The 20,043-nt window shown below is 39.4% G+C and overlaps 1 protein-coding gene across 1 annotated transcript; it reads right to left on the reverse strand.

Annotated features, from left to right (window-relative positions):
- Window positions 1-6,803: 6,803 nt before the first annotated feature.
- LOC113526730 (long-chain fatty acid transport protein 2) lies at window positions 6,804-18,906 on the reverse strand. The gene is made up of 10 exons (XM_026914033.3): window positions 18,240-18,906; window positions 15,597-15,806; window positions 15,350-15,508; window positions 15,128-15,252; window positions 12,796-12,990; window positions 11,550-11,640; window positions 10,826-11,024; window positions 9,691-9,788; window positions 9,453-9,583; window positions 6,804-8,912 (listed from the first exon to the last, which is right to left on the reverse strand). The coding sequence occupies exons 1-10, from the start codon at window positions 18,712-18,714 to the stop codon at window positions 8,736-8,738; spliced, it is 1,860 nt and encodes a 619-aa protein (XP_026769834.3). The 5' UTR covers window positions 18,715-18,906; the 3' UTR covers window positions 6,804-8,735.
- Between the last annotated feature and the right edge of the window lie 1,137 nt (window positions 18,907-20,043).

The raw sequence follows: 20,043 nt of genomic DNA on the forward strand, positions 1-20,043 counted from the left end.
GACAGAATTTTGTTTTCTAAAATGTCACACTGTCCTGTTGGGTGTCAGAATCGGAAACATATTCATAAATATATTTGTTTTTCTGCATACTATCAAATCGGACACCTTTCCAAGCCATCAGAAGATGACTGAAGGAAGGATAACCTTGTTAGCATCATACTAATCGTGAACCCTGTTAGCATATGCTAATAATTTTGTTTGCAAACAATAAAGCAAACATTATGGATATTTACGAGTGTGCAGCCAGCACTATAAAAGAGATTTGAAAGCGGAGTTACTGTCTTCCACCGAAGAAAATGCTAAACAGCGATTCTGTCTGTTTTTGAAGAGCTGAGAGAGTTTTAAGCATTCTTAACCTGACACGTGAGTAATCCCTGTTCCCCTTCCATCCAAATATCCGCCATAATTATCGTAGATTTTTTACAATTTTGCCCTCATCTCTGAGATACGTAATCCGGAAGCAGTTTCCGCAGAATTCAAACTCACTACAGAGCCTGCCGTGTCATCGCTGAAAAACACAAGCAGGCGTGTTTACAACAGACGTATTGATGGTTATATTTTAGATTTTGGCCCAAGTGTCCCTTTAAGTAGCTAACAATCATGCTAGCATTTGTTTATTTATTTGTTTGTTTGCTTATTTGTTTGTTTATTGGTTTGTTTAACAGGGACAGTGCACATTAATAAACATTGCTGTAAATGTGCCAGAGTTAGCCAAAGACTATTTTTCATTTGTACTACTGTTACAGAATCACCCTAAAAAACAAAATATAAACCTGAAATTACAAATTTATTAAAATTATATTACAAACATGCAAAAAAATCATTCAGCACACTAATGATTAATCAAAGATAATGTTCTATGACTGTGTGATGATAATTAGGTGGTTATATTTAGTACTTTGTTTTATGCTGCTGTAAGATGGGTTTTTTATTGTTAATCTTTATTGACAGCATATTAAATAGCAATAGAAGGCTAATTAGCTTTAACAAAGAATTAGCTCTTATTATTATTATTATTATTATTATTATTATTATTAATAACTGAGACAGTGAGTGAGAGTACGTGCTGGTCGGCGTAGTGTCTGATGAAAGGTCTTTCTGGAGTGAGCGGGGGTGTAGTGATCTTTTTAAAATGGAGGGAAGGTTGAATTACATTTCTGTAAAATTAGCAAGGGGGTTACTACGCCTGGTGTGTGTGTGTGTGTGTGTGAGTAATAAAAAGTATTAGTGTGTTATATGAGCTGCTGCCCATAAACTGTACAGTCTCTGTATCACTTCACACACTTATCTGACTCTAACTGTAACCTTGAGAGGCTGAACGCTATTTTGTGTGTGTGTGTGTGTGTGTGTGTGAAAGGTCAGTTTAGTAAGGAGAGATCCAAATGAGGCTAGTGTACGCGTGTGTGTGTACTGTATTGTGCCACACTACAGCTGTGCATTTGTGCATCCTACACTGTGCTCTGTGTGTGTGTGTGTATGTGTGTGTGTGTGTAGTTAAGGTGTGTGTTTATATAAACAGGTCAGCGGGTTTAAGCACGTTTATCAATGTGATAAAGTTAATCAGCTATTATCAAGAAATGCTGCAGTCACACACACACACACACACGCACACACACACACTCACTGATAGCAAACCTGGCAGCAGAAAGTCGTTAAACTTAACTTCCTGCTAACATTATGCTAACCTCAATCTAAAAGTAGGCTAAACTAACACAAATGTCCCACTAACGTTATGATAAGAACAGGCAACCTGTGTGCTAACCTTGACGCTAGGCTAAAACCAACCTAACAGATTCATGCCTCACACTAGCATTAGAGGAACCTCGCATTGTCATGCTAATTGTAAACAGTGATACTGTTTGCTACTCTGTGTTTGTCATCATATCATTAGCTCATGCTAACGTTTAGTCGACCGTATGCTAACGTTACTCTAACATGAAGCTGTGCTGTACTTCTCAAGAGTCTGAGAAGCTTGTGTTAGATTTCACCCCACAGATATTTTGAGGTGCAGCAGTTTGAACCTCCTGAACCTCTGCAGATAACAACAGCGCCAAGTCTCATTGAGAGCATCTGAGCACTTCGTTATCGCGCTAATTCAGGGGATAGAGACAGAAAGTGAAATCAAAATCACTGTTTCAGAGCTTTTTATACATATCTCTTAGTGTTATGGACACCAATATGATAGTTTTGGAGACATTTTAGTTTAACAGTTCATCACTTCCAGGAAAATGATCACATTTTTGATGACTCATCCTGTACTAGTCTTCTGTTTGTCCAATTAAACACTCTCTAGAACATATACGCCCCACCCCTCAGGGGCGTAACTTGCTCTACAGTAGCGGCTCCTTAGCGGTAAACATGGTTGGTTTTGGCCGTGCGTCTTCTTTCACATTATTCCATTTTCCAACTGAGCGTAAACATTTGGAGTTTATTCATTTGGAAGGGGGCGGAGTTAGTGTGACTTTTTTTTCGGTTTTCTGACTTTTTCTTCCTCAGACTGATGGAGAATTCCGTCTTTATACGCCGTCTCCATCAGTATATCATTTTATCTCCGACTCGGACGTATCAGATGTCTCCCAGTGACGTCCCTGCGGCTGTACGTCACCATCGACGCGCCAAAGCTCGACCTCGACTCAAAGACGTATGGTGTAACTCCAAAAACACACAGTGTCTCGTTATGGTTACGTAGATATCGTCCTGGTTACAGTGGACTGGCGTAGGTGAAGGTGGTGGTGAGAGATCCTCCACAGGACGCTCTCCTTATAAACTCTTCACTCTTCTGCATATTTAGTTAGCTCGCTAAGATACTATCGGGTTTGTGTGGATTGGGTGGGGGTGTGGCCTGGCTTGGCTTGTGTCTAATGCTATTGGCTGTTGTGTAAATTAGTCGAGCACTTCAACACTTCATCCAGGAAATACGTCAACATACGGAATCAAATCGCGGCTCACAAGCCTTATGGACGTTAAAGGAGCTCTGACTCTCGACCGAGTCCACTTGGGGGTAAGGGGACGTTATTTCATGCTCTATCTAGTGCACTACATAAGGTATAGATCCCATTATTTTCTACCTAGTTGTGCACTTATTTAGGGATCATGGGGACTATTTGGACTTTTGGTCATGACACGTTCGTGTGTGTGTGTGTGTGTGTGTGTGTCACCAGAGGTGCAGAGTTCACACACACACTCTGTGTTGATGAGTTTATCAGCAGCCTTTGGTTTGTTTGCTTGGTGAACATTCGCTATTTGTCTCTCTGTGCTGAGTCGGCACTAACACACATCTACTAACGTGCACTAACGCACGTAAATACTGTACATGCTAATGTTTTAACGTTATGCAACTGTTCACTCCTGCCCACACTAAAGTTTACCCGTATGCTAACACTGTTCAAAGTGATTCCAAGCTAAAGGCCATGCTTAATGCTTAACACACACCTAACATTTATATTACTGTAAAACTGATTTTATGCTAACGTTAGCCTGAGTTTTGTATTATGTTTACATTTTATTGTTTGGCAAGATGCTCTTATCCAAAGTGACCTACAAATGAGTTGAACAAACAAGGTGTAAGGGTCTTGCTCAAGAACACAACAGTGGCGACTGGGATTAGAACTCACAACCTTCCGATGAGCAGTTCAGAGCCCTAACCGCTAAGTCATCACTGTTTTATGCTAACCACACAACAGCGCTAAATCTTGAATTGTTTAGTCAAGTTAATGCTAATTAATGCATCTGCGAGCCAAGCTGTGTAGCTGTTACTAGCCACACCTGCTCTGATTGGACGGTTCGTATCCACAAAGTCAAAATAATTAAATGTTTCTGACATCATTTACATCCAATAATGACATTAACACACACACACACACACACACACACTGAACTTCACATATCTAAATATCCACAGCTGGTGAACACCTCCTGCACCATGTGTCCTTTCCCTTTCCACACTTTCACTCTCAGTGTGTGTGTGTGTGTGTGTGTGTGTGTGTGTGTGTGTGTGTGTGTGTGTGTGTAGATATACAGTTCTCAGTGGAATGTGAAGAACAGCTGTTACCCTCCCAGTGTGTGTGTGTGTGTGTGTGTGTGTGTGTGTGTTTGGCCCGAACACAGCAGACTCGTAACCGATGTTAACAGAAATTTTAAGCTCAAATCACAACATTCATTAATTACATGTGCAGTAAATTTAATCATATTCACACACATTAGTGCTTTTGGCTCACTGGGTCGAGCTGATTTATAATGTTCAGGGTTGGGCGTGTCTATGGCACCAGAATTAACATCCATCTCGGGTGATCGGATCAGTGCAGGTGCGAACGGGGTCAAATCCATCTTGAGGTATGATCACTCAGACGGTGTGTGGAGATGTGACGTTTGTAGTGTGAGCACTAATGTGTCCTCGACCACCAAGTCACCAGGGTTGCTAGGTTCATGGTTTTCCACTGCTTTTTTGAACTTCCCATCCGTCTCCTCAACATAAACTCCACTGGATCTGCTCTATGATCCTATTAGTGTCAGTAAATTAGTGAAGTCTTCACAATCTCAGCACCAATTATTTACTGGAATTGTGTTATTTTAATATTGCTTCATTAAGAAATACACAGTTCTGTGTGAAAGTCTTAGGCACATGCAAAAAAATGCTGTAGAGTAAATATATATATAGATAAAGAGCAGTAAACAGTAATAAATGAAACAAAGTCAGTATTTAATGTGACGATCCTTCACTTTAAATAAATAAAGCAGTATCTGAGGTGCAGTGTGTGCAGTTTTATAAGGAAATGAGCTGGAAGTGTTACTGAGCATCTTGCAGAAGCAGCCACAGTTCTTCTGGAGACTTTGACTGTCGACTTGCTTCTTATTTCTGCAGCGAAACCCAGCAGCCTTCATTATGTTTTTATCTGAAAAGTGTCTCTTATGGAATCTGCTGCTTTCTTTACTGACATACAAACATTTTTCTGGAACGTTTCATTTTGTGCTGGAAAACTAATGTTTGGAATCTAAAATGTTTTTGTACTGAATCAATAATGTAGAAGTCAGAAAATAAACATCTATAACAAAGTTTGTTCTTAAAAAAATGGTGCCAAGACTTTTGCATAGTACTATGTATATATATATATATATATATATATAAGAATCTCATAAATCATTAGACATCTCTTTTTTCTTGATTGTGTGATTGTTCAAAGCACAGTTTTAATCATCTGATCTGAGCACCTGAAGGCTTAATTAGGGAATGAAATCAGACAGCTACGTCTATAGACACTTTGTGTTTGGTATTGGATAATATTTATGGGTTTGATTGCTTTTGGCAGATTTGGCAATCCTGGTACTGCTGAAATGATCCGCGGCGACGCATTTGAGACACGTGATAATCCCGGACGTGAACGGCTCTTTTTCACTGGTCACTTCTATCTGAACAGGACCTAGGTGTCATTTATTTGGGGTATATTTGGGCAGGGGTTAATTGTGTATTTGGGGTGATGTATGGATTTGTGTGTTTTGTGGTGCAGTGTGTTATTTGGTGTGTTCTGCAGTGTGTTTTTAGGGAGATTTGGAGAGATGTGGGGTAACTGGATGAATTAAGGTTGTGCTTTTGGGGTACTTTGGGGTGCTTGATGTGTTTTAGAGGTTAGTTTACTAGATGTGTGTGTGTTCGATAATGTTGTCGGAGGATTTCTGTAATTCTGATCGATTCCCTTGGGATAAATTACCTCTAAAAATCTCAAAAATGTGGGTGTGGCTTCACTATGTATGCACACTCGTACTATACTCATCTCATTTTAATTTTTAATGATTGTTTGGACCTTTATTGTAAGCGCTTGTTTTACGGGGCGTGACCATGTGAGCACTTAATTTTTAGTAGCTAAGAACTCAGTTGCTTAAAACCCCTGGAAGCATAGCTTCTCTGACACGTCATTTTAAACGTTGTTTATAATTTATAGTTCTGCGTTTTAAAATTTTGGTTTTGGCGTGATACGATAAAAAAGAGCGAGCGCTTCCTGGAGGGTCTTTATACTAAAGAAGAAGAACAAAACCTCTTTTCACACGGGATATAACGCAATCTTGACCAACTCGTCAGTTCAGACAGGATATATATATATATTTTTACCTGGAGTTATTTCTGCTGCTCAGTTTATGGAATGTAAAATACAGCATAATATTTCCACATGAATGCAAATGCAGTCTGTAAAAAATTACGGACATGACGGATTTGGAGTAAAATCCCAGAGATACTCTGATAATAATTATGTTACACACGGAAAACTAATCCCGTCTGAACAGGGCTGTTTTGTGTTGGTGGGTTTTTCTGGATGCTCGGTGGGATTTTATGGTGTTTGACAGTGTTTGAATGTTTTAGTGTGTTTTTGATGAGTTTTGAGTTGGATTTGAAGTATTTCAGGGCTTCTGGATGGGTTTTGCATTTTCGTGGAGGATTTTGGGAATCTTACCAATGACATGATCCAAAATCTATTCAGAGATTGGGTTCAGGTTTTGAGTGTGTGTATGTGTGAGTGTGTGTGTGTGTGTGTGTGTGTGTGTGAGAGAGAGAGAGAGAGAGAGAGAGTGTACGTGCAGGCTTTTGGAGCTGAAACTGAATCTGCATTTGACATTTGCCCTTACAGAATCATGTGATTACACAGAAACTGAGAGCCAATGAGCTGTGGTCTAAATATATCCATCAAGGGAGCGGCTGTGGCCAGGTTTATTCCGCACTAAAATGACCCCAAGTCTCAGCTTCGTTTTAAAAATATTTATATCTGAATATATAACAGAACATCAGAATCGTGAAAGCGTAAGAAACAAGCAGATGTGAGTGTTTCAGTCTTTAATGTCTCTTGTTACAGGTGATAGTTATTGATCTTAACGTAATAAAGACAAAATATAGGGAAAATATTTTAGGTTTAAGTTTAGAACAAATATTAGTAGTAGGAATACACAGGATTATTCTGTTAATATACAAATTATTAACAGTTACACAACCATTGCACTTTGTGTCACGGTAATCCAATAAACATATTGACACACGCTGTTTTGTGTAATAACATTTTTTTTGTGTAATATTGTTAATTGAGGGGCAGAAATGTGCGATTTTTTTCCCTCTGAATTTTTTTTTTACATTTAGTCTGACAGGTTGAAGCTCCTTCATTCATACTTCAGCCATGTGACCTGTTGAAAATGAACCCCCTGACTATTTTAACCTGGCTCCAGGCCTGTGTGTGTGTGTGTGTGTGTGTGTGTGTGTGTGAAGGATCACCTTTCTTCAATCAAAAACTTTATGATTGTGTGGTGAAGGTGTTTATTTATACACTCAGTCATTAGAAATCCATTTGTCACAGTTGTGTAAATCCTCGCAGCTCCCCCTGCTGGATAAAGTGTCAAGTGTTTAGTTACTAAAATATTTTCTCAAAGCAAAAATGTTCATTATTAACTGGATCAGGTGACCAAAGTCCATTTCTGCTCTAAGGACACATCTGGAAAACTTGTTGGTTCTTACGTCAGTGTCCATGTTTATGTTCAGACATTGTATCTATATCATTCCCTTCGTCATCATTCATTCAAAAACCCTGTTTCCATCTTCCTTCTTCACATAACGTCTTTATCCATAGACATGTTTTCCACCTCAGCCAAGAATAAAACACCTTTTTTTGTTATGTTTTTAGGCGTTTATCAAATTTCAGACTTTTTCATTCAGGTTTTTTTTTATTCACGTTTCTACAATCAGAATGAAAGAGCTGGATAGAAATCAACAAAAAAACAAAAACTTAAATTATTAAAAATCTTATTGATTATTAATTCATTCAATTATTCAATAAAAAATCTTTTTTTAGTAGATTTATTTATTTATTAGATTTTATTCAATTTATTGAATCAATTCCCTTTTTTCAATCTTGAGTTCACTTCACAGTTTTACACATTTTCTGTCTGACCTTTTCAGCACACTGTTCGTTTTTAGGTGTTTATGATGCATTTGGTGCTTTTCATAACATGCCACATGCATCTGAGACCATGAACATGATTTAGGAATTAAAAGATAAAATTCTGCAATATTACAAAAATACTGGTGTTACTGTTATTAGGGAAACTGGGAAGGAGGCGTGGCCTCTGTGTCTGTCCTAGTGAAGGAGGCGTGGCCTCTGTGTCTGTCCTAGTGAAGGAGGCGTGGCCTCTGTGTCTGTCCTAGTGAAGGAGGCGTGGCCTCTGTTCTGTTTGACCTAGTGAAGGAAGTGTGTTCTTTGTATGTGTGTGTGTGTGTTTGTGTGTTTGTGTGTATGAGTGTGTATGTGTTCTGTGCGTTCTGTGTGTGTGTGTGTGTATGTGTTCTGTGCATTCTGTGTGTGTGTATGTGTGTGTGTTTGTGTGTGTATGTGTGTGTATGTGTTCTGTGCATTCTGTGTGTGTGTATGTGTGTGTGTGTGTGTGTGTTTGTGTGTGTATGTGTGTGTATGTGTTCTGTGCATTCTGTGTGTGTGTATGTGTGTGTGTGTGTATGTGTGTGTACGTGTGTGCGTGTGTGTGTGTGTGTTTGTGTGTGTGTTCTGTGCGTTCTGTGTGTATGTGTGTGCGTGTGTGTGTGCGTGTGTATGTGTGTATATATGTGTGTGTGTGTGTGTGTATGTGTGTGTATGTGTTCTGTGCATTCTGTGTGTGTATGTGTGTGTGTGTGTGTGTGTGTTTGTGTGTGTATGTGTGTGCGTGTGTGTGTGCGTGTGTATGTGTGCGTTCTGTGTGTGTGTGTGTGTTCAGAAGCGAATCTCCCCTGATATGATAGCGTTGTAGTGTGTGTGTGTGAGGGGGACGTAGCTCTCGCTGCTCTCCTGCAGGAAGTAGATGGGCGGAGTCACTCTCTCAGGGTCAAATCCATCCTTCATTAGAGACGTTTTCACCTGTTTAAATGTTCCGGTCAGCTCCATGGTCCTCTGGAACAACAATAATAATAATAATAATAATAATAAAAACAATAACAAAAACACCAGTCACTTTTCTGAATTTATGTGTGTGTGAGCAGCATATTTATCTGTAATTAATACACTAATCACTGGACTGTTTACAGTAAAGCACTAAAACACTTCGCTAATCAGTGTTCCGTATTAGCTAATAACAGCTAGCATGCTAGCTCACTAATTAGCCACACTGATATTCCACAAGTACTATGAACTTTTATTCTTTAAACATCTGCGCCTTATTAAACCTTCACACTCGCCTGAGTTTGGACATGTTTTTAGCCCTTTGTTCGGACCGAAGAGGATTAAATGTCCTTCTAATGATTTAATTAGTGTCAAATATCCTCACGAAATAAACTGTGTTTTTAAAATCACAGCAAAAAATAAAAGAGCTAAAAGATTTATTTACTGAGTTTAAGGTTGGGGTTTGGTTTGTAATGTCACATTAACATTCATTCTGTCAGTGAAAGGTCCTTACAAAGATAGAGAAGTGTGTGTGTGTGTGTGTGTGTGTACCAGGATGCGTATGAAGCGTGGCCGAGCGTACGCAGGCAGGAAGTTGGCGACATGATTAAAAGTTTTTTTGCAGTCAAACTCTCTGTTTTCCTTTAGAGTGAGCGCTGCCATGCCGACACGCCCCTCATGACCTTTAATACAAACACACGCTGTTAGACATAAAGCCGATGTGACTGAACATTAAGGATGAGATGAAATGTGATTTTATGGTTTATGTTTTTGTTTGTTTGTTTTTTACCCGGAAGCTGGACACCGTACACGCTCACATCCTCAACAGAATCCAGCACTGAAATAATGTCAGCCACTTCAGTGGTGGCCACGTTCTCGCCTTTCCATCTGCAGGACAAAAACGACGCATCACCACCAAAAACCCTGCCTGAGGTCTCCCTCTGTTTTCAGTTGTTTTGGGAGGGGTTTTGGTTATGATGTAATGAATTGGGAGGGGTTTTGTTTGTGATGTAATGTTTTAGGAGGGGTTTTGGTTATGATGTAATGAATTGGGAGGGGTTTCGGTTATGATGTAATGAATTGGGAGGGGTTTTGGTTATGATGTAATGAATTGGGAGGAGTTTTGGTTATGATGTAATATTTTGGGAGGAGTTTTGGTTATGATGTAATGAATTGGGAGGGGTTTTGGTTATGATGTAATGGATTGGAAGGGGTTTTGTTTGTGATGTAATGTTTTGGGAGGGGTTTTGGTTATGATGTAATGAATTGGGAGGGGTTTTGGTTATGATGTAATGGATTGGGAGGGGTTTTAGTTATGATGTAATATTTTGGGAGGAGCTTTGGTTATGATGTAATGTATTGGGAGGGGTTTTGGTTATGATGTAATGGATTGGGAGGGGTTTTGTTTGTGATGTAATGTTTTGGGAGGGGTTTTGGTTATGATGTAATATTTTGGGAGGGGTTTTGGTTATGATGTAATGGATTGGGAGGGGTTTTAGTTATGATGTAATATTTTGGGAGGAGCTTTGGTTATGATGTAATGTATTGGGAGGGGTTTTGGTTATGATGTAATGTATTGGGAGGGGTTTTGGTTATGATGTAATGTATTGGGAGGGGTTTTGGTTATGATGTAATGTATTGGGAGGGGTTTTGGTTATGATGTAATGTATTGGGAGGGGTTTTGGTTATGATGTAATGTATTGGGAGGAGTTTTGGTTATGATGTAATGTATTGGGAGGGGTTTTGGTTATGATGTAATGTATTGGGAGGGGTTTTGGTTATGATTTAATGGGAGGGGTTTTGTTTGTGACATTTGGTCATAAAGTATGACTGTTCCTCTTCTTCTATTGAACAGCACCTCAGTTACACCTTTCTCTCTCTCCCTCTTTCTTTTTTCTTTCTTTCTTTCTGTCTCACACACACACCTGAAAGTGTCTCCAACCCGGTCCTGGAAGTAGATGAAGCCCTGGTGGTCCATCCTCATCAAGTCTCCACTGTTCACATAAACATCTCCATCCTCAAACACATTACGCAGCTTCTTCTTCTCTGTTTGTTCCGGATTTCCTGCGTATCCCGCAAACGGTGTGTTCTCAGTGATCTTACACACCAGGAGCCCTGTTTCACCTACACACACACACACACACACACAGATGTACAAACCATTTTTATGTGAATTGCTGCAACAAATCCATAAAAACTATTAATTATAATTTACAATATATGGTCTCTCCTAGGTTCCATAATTTTTAAGTTCCTTAAAATTTAACTTCCTAATTCCGATCTCTCCTAATTCCCCTAGCATCAGAGTGCTAGATTCCTTTTAAGTTGGAGGAAAATTAACTACTTTTATAGCTCCCCAAGTTCAATGTTTATTATTATGCAGTTCTACTTTCTCCTGGTTACCCAAGATTCATACCTGTAGTCTTAGTTCCTATAGTTTCTTAATATGGTCTCATCATGTCCCTACTCGTAGTCTCTCCTAGTTCCCCAGTTCCAATTTGTGTGAAACTCTGGACAAGAAGAATTACCCACAATCCTTAGAGCATATTCTGCTACTTTCTCTATTTTAAAACTTATTAATATTCATTACACAGTCTTGATTGATGAGTGTGTGAGTGTTCATGGTGAACAAGGTGTTATGAGTCTCACCTGTAGGGATGGGGACACAGCGCCCCCTGCTGTCCCGCACCGGTCCCTCTATCTCAGGGTCGTACTGAATCAGTGCGTGAACAGACAATTTCTGCATGGAGACAGTTGGTACAACATTCAATCCAAAGTTAAAATAATTAATCTAAATTGCTTTTGAGACTGAAGACCTGAAGACCCTTATTCATATATATACAGTACTGTGCAAAAGTCTTAGCACCCTATTTTTTTTTAGCACAAACTTTGTTATAGATGTTTATTTTCTGACTTCTACATTATTGATTCAGTACAAAAACATTTTAGATTCCAAACATTAGTTTTCCGGCACAAAGTGAAATGTTACAGAAAAATGTTTGTATGTCAGTAAAGAAAGCAGCAGATTCCATAAGAGACACTTTTCAGATAAAAACATAATGAAGGCTGCTGGGTTTCGCTGCAGAAATACGAAGCGAGTCGACAGTCAAAGTCTCCAGAAGAACTGTGGCTGCTTCTGCAAGATGCTCAGTAACACTTCCAGCTCATTTACTCTACAGCATTTCTTTGCATGTGCCTAAGACTTTTGCACAGTGCTGTATATAATTATATAAAATTTAAATTATTTAAATAAGGCGATCAGTAATCGTAAAATATATAGATATATATATCTTTGATGTGGGTCATTTTCCAACAGCAGACTAGACAGCTAGCTAGTTTTGTTGAAAAAGAAAGATTTTTTTAACAATGTCCATTGTTAAAAGCTCTATACAAATAAAATTGAATTAAATTGAATTGGTATTTTTCTCTTTTGTTAACTAACTAGCTTTGTTTTATGTCTAATCCGTTTTTCTTTATTGATAAATATTTTCTAAAATATAGTTAGTTTTGTTTAAGGATGAGCTTTGAGGATGCTCTCTAGTGTTAGGTAACTAGCTTTGTTTGGGGGATATTTGCTAGCATCAGAGGACTTTTAAAATGTTAGCTAGCTAGCTTTGTCTCTAGGATTATCAAGTCAACAGGAAAAATAATCAGATTTTTTTGAGTGATTAGCAGGATAGTTTATAAGGTAGTAGTAGCACAAGGCATATTTCTTAGAGGTAAGATACAGAAGACCAAATCAAATAATGTTGGCAATTTTTCATGTATTCCAGCAAAACATTTTGAAATTAACTACTTACTTTTCATCTGGTCCACATTAGCACAGTATGTTATGTAACATTACATTAAGTACCGCGACAGTGAGGCGTTTGTGATGGTGTTTGTGTGGATTCACCTTTTGGAGGAAGTTCACTTTGCCCACAGCGCCCACTTTCCCCGTGTAGTTCAAGAAGCCAATGTTCCCGTCAGAGGCAGCGTAGAACTCTTTAATGTTTTTGACACCAAACCTGCGCTGAAATTCTTGCCAGACGTCAGCGCGAAGTCCGTTTCCGATGGCCATTCGCACCTTGTGCTGCCGGTCTGTGTCTCTCTGGGAAACAGACACAACAGCAATGTGTGCATCAAATTTTATTTGTCACATGTATAACCATAAACAGTACGACTTGCAGTGAAATGCTTTATACAACTGTTCCGACTTGAAATAAGAAAATATAGAAAAATATTAAATATAAAAAATATATATACATAAAAATATATATAAATAAAAATATTAAATATAAACAAAAAATACCCATAAAAATATATTTAAAGAAAAATATTAAATATAAGAAAAATATATACATAAAAAAATATGAAGGGATTTTTTTTTAAAGTGTATAAGAATATATATATATATATGGATCTATGGCTGGTGGCAGCAGCAGTTCGAAAGTACCAACATAAAGTGCAGGTATGTGCAGTATTGTGCGATATAATGTGCAATACTAAATACTAAATTGCAATACTAAAATAAATTATTAATGTTATATAATGTAGATGTAGATGGAGGTTGGGTGTTTGAAGGAGATGGTTGGAGATGGTTGGAGATGGTTGGAGATGGACGATTCTTAGTCCTTGGTGTTGTACTGGTACTGCTCTGTCACTAGAGAAGAAATAATTAGATCAGAGGTGTTAAACTCAAATTGTTCCCGGGCCACATCAGCATTTTTGAAGACTCTGGAGAACTGTAATTGAAGTCTGTAATTTCTTTTTTTTAGACTTATTTTGTTACTTCATGTTCTGTCAACTAACACCAGTAATCTAGGCTCTGAAATTAGAATATGATGTTTCTAGTAATTAGGTAATAATATTTATTATACTGATTATAATAGACGTTGTTTTTTAATTAATGCATTCCTTTGTTAGATACCAGAGAAACCATGAGAAACAGGATTAACCTATTGGGATGATGCATTTTTCCTGTTTCTGTTAGAAAGCTATTAGCCAGTTAGCTACACTATAAGCACATAGATGTGGACTTGAGAGCCGGTGAAGTAGCTGCTGGAGTTTACTGCAAAAGAAAAATAAATCAGGATTTATAATTTTATTTGTATAGCGCTTTTAACAATGGACATTGTTTTAAATCAAATTAAATCAAAATAAATTGTATATTAATTAATAAATTGTAAATGTGTGAATTTATCCGTAATGAGTGAGTCAGAGGTGACGGTGGTGAGGAAAAACTCCCTGAGACGATATGAGGAAGAAACCTTGAGAGGAACCAGACTCAGAAGGGAACCATCCTCATCTGGGTGACGCCCGATAGTGCGATTATAAATCATTCCCTTCCATAACTGTGTACTACATGGACAAATAGTGCAGTTGTGTAACCAAGAAATTCATTACAGTTTTCATATGAAGTCTGTTTTGTTGAACCTCTCCACTGTCCACTGATGGAGTCCTGAGTAAAACGCTGCTTGTGGCAACTGCAGCCCCAAAGCCACCACAGTACAACTCCCCATGTGAGATCCCCAAGCTATCTCCACGGCCCCCAAGCGTCACCATCTCCAGCAATCCCACTGATCTTCAGGACGTCCATGTGGGCCCCCAGCAGCAGCGAGCGATCTCCAACCGAAGGTGTCATTTTAAACTGTTATTAATGTGTTGTTTTAATCTTTTTCAATTTGTGAAGTTATCACAAAAGAATTTTATGGCAATATTATTAATATGGAAAGATTTGTTTAGTGCCTTAAATGATTAAATAACAAATTAGTGTCATCGCCGCTCATCTTGCCGTCTGACGTCCAAGTCATGAGCGTCACACTTACCAGTTTAATTGTAGAGATCAGGAAAACAATCAATTTTATTTTGTAGCCTATATCTCCTCATTCCACTGAAATTAGTAAACACGTCACTTGATTCTGAATTGTTTTTAGACGCAAGTGTGATTTAACTCAAGTGCAGCAAACAGGTGTCGATTTTAACCCACATTTCAGACCGCGGTGAAGCCAGCCAAGGTAGAAACTGGAATGCACGTGTATATGGCTGTTTACGGTAACTACCATTCAGATGAGGGGGAAAATCATCTGACACATCACATCAGTAACACACTATCATGCTTCCAAGCTGTTTGCTAAGTGGTTAGAGTGCTAAGCAACTGGTTTGTTAACTAAATACTTGGCTTGCCAAATGGCAAATGTGCTAAGTGTCTGGTTTGTAACTAGCTTGCATGGGTTTGGTTGTGTTACCTTGGGTGTGTTACAGAGGTAGCGCATGATCTCTCCAATATACTGGATCACCGTCACATTGTATTTCCTGCAGTCATTCCAGAACTGAGATACTGAGAACTTCCTTCTCAACACCACTGTGATTCCTGAACACACTAACACACTCAGGCAACATTTACAGAACATTTGGGAAACATCCACAATGTAATAAAGAGGTGTTTGTAAGCGTTTCTTGAGTCTTACCCCTCTCTATTGCCCCATTCAGACCAATGATAAGTCCTGCAGCATGGTAAAGGGGGAGGGGTATGTAGATGACATCATCATGCTTGACGCCAAACAGAGCCTGGTAGAAAGTGCCAGTCCATATTCGGTCGTGAAGTGTAACACCTGCTTTAGGGAGACCTACAGACACACACACACACAGACACATGGTTTTATAGACATAGATGTCATTGTTTGTTTTTGTGAGTATCAGTGTGAACTTGTGTACCTGTAGTTCCTGATGTATAGATGTACACAGCAGGGCTTCTCATAGTGATGTTAGCTCTCAGCGTGTGACTCACGGGCCCATCGTCACTGTTGTCCATCTTGTCTTTCAGAGACTGAAGTCCATCGATGTCACAATTATCACACAACAGGAAAACACACACACCACGTTTACGCAACTCTGGCAGCACCTCACACACTGCACTGCGATACTCTGAAACAACAAATCAATACATCACAAACCTCAACCATCTTACTATGATACTCTGAAAGACAGCACTCCAATATGAGACACGTTTACAGTTTTTGGGACGGATACACAGATAGATAAATCTCAGGAGTGCTTTAAAATCTGATGCAGCACCATGCAGTTGTAGAGGCAGACCTGCCAAGTTGCAGTTGTCCAATCTCAAGATGACAAGGGACTGAGCAAGTGTCTTCCATGGAAAGGAAATGCTGGATTATCCTGATATTGTAAAGAAGAAACCTGTATGACCAAATCATGTTAGTAGTGTGAGGCAAGAAGGATAGTTGGTTGTCCAGGACTACACCTGCATTGTCAGATGGTGCGATCTGAGAGTTCTTCATGGAGATCATGGCATGGGGATGCATTTCCGAGGATGTACATCAGCGCAATGTTGCTGAGAATTAGTCTCAAGTAATGAGCTGTCTTCCATGACAAGACGTCCACCAGACATGCTGATATCTGTGCAGAAGGGTGAGTGTCTGAGGGAGAAAAGGAGAGGATGAGTTGAGTGTCATCAGCATGGCAATGATATGAGAAATAGTGTGAGGGAATGACCTCACTGAGAGAGCAGATATGGAGAGAACAGGCATAGAAGGAGAACAGAAGAGGATCCAGCACCGAGTGTTGAGGGACACCAATGGAGAGTCTGAATAGACAGGTGAAGATCTCCTCCATGTTATGTGAAATGACTGTCCCTTCAGGTAAGGAACGGCAAGCCGCTGCCATGCTGTACCATGAAACAGGATAGTCTTGTGCTTGATGATGTTGAAGGCTGCTGAGAGATCAATAGGAACCAGGACCAATGACTGTTTGGCTGCTCTAGCAGCATGAAGTTTCTCAGTAACATCCACAAGGGCAGTTTCTGTGGAGTGTGCCTCTTTTAAGCTACTCTGGTTAGGATCTTGGAGAATTGTTTTGGATAAGAAAGAGAGACAACTGAGCTGTATAGAGAGTGATCAAGAATTTTAGGTAAGAAGGAAAGAATTGGTATTGATCTCAGAACCACAGGGACATTTATTAGGCCAAATGCATGGTGGTTTATCCATAATCCAAAGAGCAAGTCCAAAAAACAGAGAGAAAATTCCAGAATATGTTAAATGGACAATTGAAAGCAAAATGAGGACCTGAAATCAAACAGGAATTAAATTGAAACAACATTAAGGTTAGAATTGCACAGAGATCTGGCAAGACTTGAGCCTGAGAAGAATGAGCCTGAAGTGTGGAACAGGTTGGAAGAATGGTGATGATGATGTTAAGTCGATAGTTTTTACTGTGTATGTTGGTAAAACTGAGCATCAGAGGCCTGGCTCAGGGGAAGGTGGAGACTAGGATGTGACCATTCCCACCTCTGATTGCCCATGCCTACAGCAGCACTGTGATGACTAACCAGGGGAACAGCATTAGGATGGAGTCAACTTCTCAAGCTTCTTAAGGCTGGACCCCTCCCAGGGGGTACTTGTAGTTTACCAGGACAATCTTGAGTCTTCCAGAAGCTTCCCTCTTTCTTCTCAAGAAAGAAAAATCCTGCTCTCTACAGAGATGTACGTAGATGGTCAAATGAAAACCTGACAGAGTATGTCTTGGATGTTGTTCTCCACAGAACATGTGTTTTGGTGATTGCAAGTGCTTAAATGTGTTTGTGAGAGGGGCGTTGTTCCAGCAAGAAGCTCAACATTGGGTGTCCCTTTAACCTCCTTTATATAGCAGGTTAAGCTGGAGGTTAATTGCTGGGCTTTTCATGGACGTTGATGTGGGGTTGCACCACTGAAGCCACTAAGCCAAAGCCATTTCTGAATTGGAGTATTAGCAGTGTTGCCATCTCTTAACAGATGGTTCCCATAGAAATTATGGAGTTGCTCTGCTTGCACCAGTGGGACAGTTCACACTAATGTCTGATGTAAATGTGTAATGTTTAACGTAAATGTTAATTTATAAAGTGAATGAAGGTTTGTTCTAAGTTCAGTTACAATTATTTGGACATGCCAGTCTGTGTCTGGAAAATAGACGTGTTTTAATAAAAATTAATTTTAAGACCAGTGTTTTGGAACAGACTAATAAGAGTGGGTATAAACGAGAATGTCATAAATGTGCACTCTTGCACACTAATAGCTAATCAACCAATTAATGGTTATTGATTATATTTATTATTGATTATTAACGATTATATACTAACTAAAACTAACCACTACATAAATGACCACACTTAGCTAAATTCTGACAGAGGACAAAGGGATATGCTCAAATGCAGTGCATTATGTGTAATATATATATAAGCAATCTCTCAAACACCGAGAATAAAAAATACTCCACCATCAAGATGTCTTGTTAGAATGGGTGATGTTTTCATAGGAACAATAAATACACATAAAATTACATCTTACATAAAAGCTTGTGTATTACCTGCCCCCGCAATCAGCACTTTTGCCTCACAACACATGAAGCAGTGCATTAGTGATTTGCCCCGGATGTTGGTGTTGAGAAGTGACGTAGAACATCCAATCTTCATCAGCCCAAGCCAGAGGAAGATGAAGTTCGGTTCATTGCCCACGAGCAGCGCGGCCCTATCTCCCTCTCGCAGGTTGGCGTGTTTATGCAGTGCGTGTGCCACCCTGTTGCTCCAGCGGTCCACCTGCAGGTATGTGTAGACATCATCCTCGAAAATAATAAACGGTTTGTTTGGGTGTCTGTGTACTGCATCCAGAAAGCAGTCGAGCACAGTGTAGAACGGAACTCTCTTCCGGAACTTTGTGCGCTTTGACTTGATCCCGAGTGTTTTCATTACGAACACGCAGTCATGCAGGAAATAAGGAAACTTGACAAAAAACAACATAAAAATCAAGCTCAAAGTGGCAAGTGCAGCATACAGAATTTCCATGTTTGACAGTTTCTCTACAGTCAGCAAAATTTCATAGTTGTGTAAGACCAAGAGCAAAGTTCACCACTCCTACTGATTTACAGAACTGTGTGTGTGTGTGTGTATGTGTGTGTGTGTGTGTGTAGCTACTGTATCACTAAGGGGTGTCAGCAGTGCATTTACTACCCTTAGGCACAAAAAAAAACCTGCATTTCAAGACCTGAGAAGAAATTTTGCAAAGAGCAGATTAATTTGTGGATTACCAAACTCTCTCTCTCTCTCTCTCTCTCTCTCTCTCTCTCTCTCTCTCTCTCTCTCTCTCTCTCTCTCCCTCTGGAGGAAGACCTGGCTCCCACGTGGTGGAATGAACTTCCCAACTAGCTGTTTGAATATCTGAGTCTCTGGCTGTCTTCAAATGAAGGTTAAAGACCTACCTCTTCAGCAAGAACTTAAATTAGCATTTTGTTTTTGTTTTTTTAAAAAAAAAACTTGTCCTGTGTTTTCTCATACTGTACTAACTTCCCCAACAGCATTTCTAGACTGATAGTACTCTTAGTGCCTGAGCTAGTGAACCAGTATGAGAATATGTTTTTGATAGAGACTAAAAAGCACTTATGTAAGTTGCTCTAAAGACGTCTGCCAAATGCCATAAATGTAAATCCATCCATCCATTTTCTGTACCGCTTATCCTACACAGGGTCCAAGGGTCATGGGGAGCCTATCTCAAAGGACTTGGTGCACAAGGTAGGAGACACACAAGGTGTGGTGTCAACCAATCGCAGGGCACAATCACACACTCATATACCACAGATGATTTGGAAATGCCAATCAGCCTACAATGCATGTCTTTGGACTGGGGGAGGAAACCCCTGAAGCACAGGAAGAGCATGCAGGTGCCACACACACAGGGCGGAGACAGAACTTGAACCCCGAACCCTCCAGGTGCGAGGTAATTTTGCTAACCATTAAGCCACTGTAGCCCCCCATAAAGGTAAATTTAAGTGTTAAATTTGTCTGGATATAGCTGTGGTTCCTGTAGGAAGACCATCAACTAAGAAGCCTGACTGTATGATCTAGAAATCCTTCCAGAGATTCAGAGAATGCTGCACCAATCCTGAAGGAATTTCCCGAGAACTGCCTGGAAGGATAATTAAGATGAAGTACTGTCAGAGAAAATTCTGAGGAATTCCATACACACACACACACACACACATACACACACATATATATATATATATATATATATATATATATATATATATATATATATATATATATATATATATATCAATCAGAAAGAGAGGAGGTTTAGGCATTAAAGACAGGAGGTGTAGATGATTTGAGGAGTTG

The sequence above is a fragment of the Pangasianodon hypophthalmus genome, chromosome 6, assembly GCF_027358585.1.
Source record: "Pangasianodon hypophthalmus isolate fPanHyp1 chromosome 6, fPanHyp1.pri, whole genome shotgun sequence".
Taxonomy (NCBI): Eukaryota; Metazoa; Chordata; class Actinopteri; order Siluriformes; family Pangasiidae; genus Pangasianodon; species Pangasianodon hypophthalmus.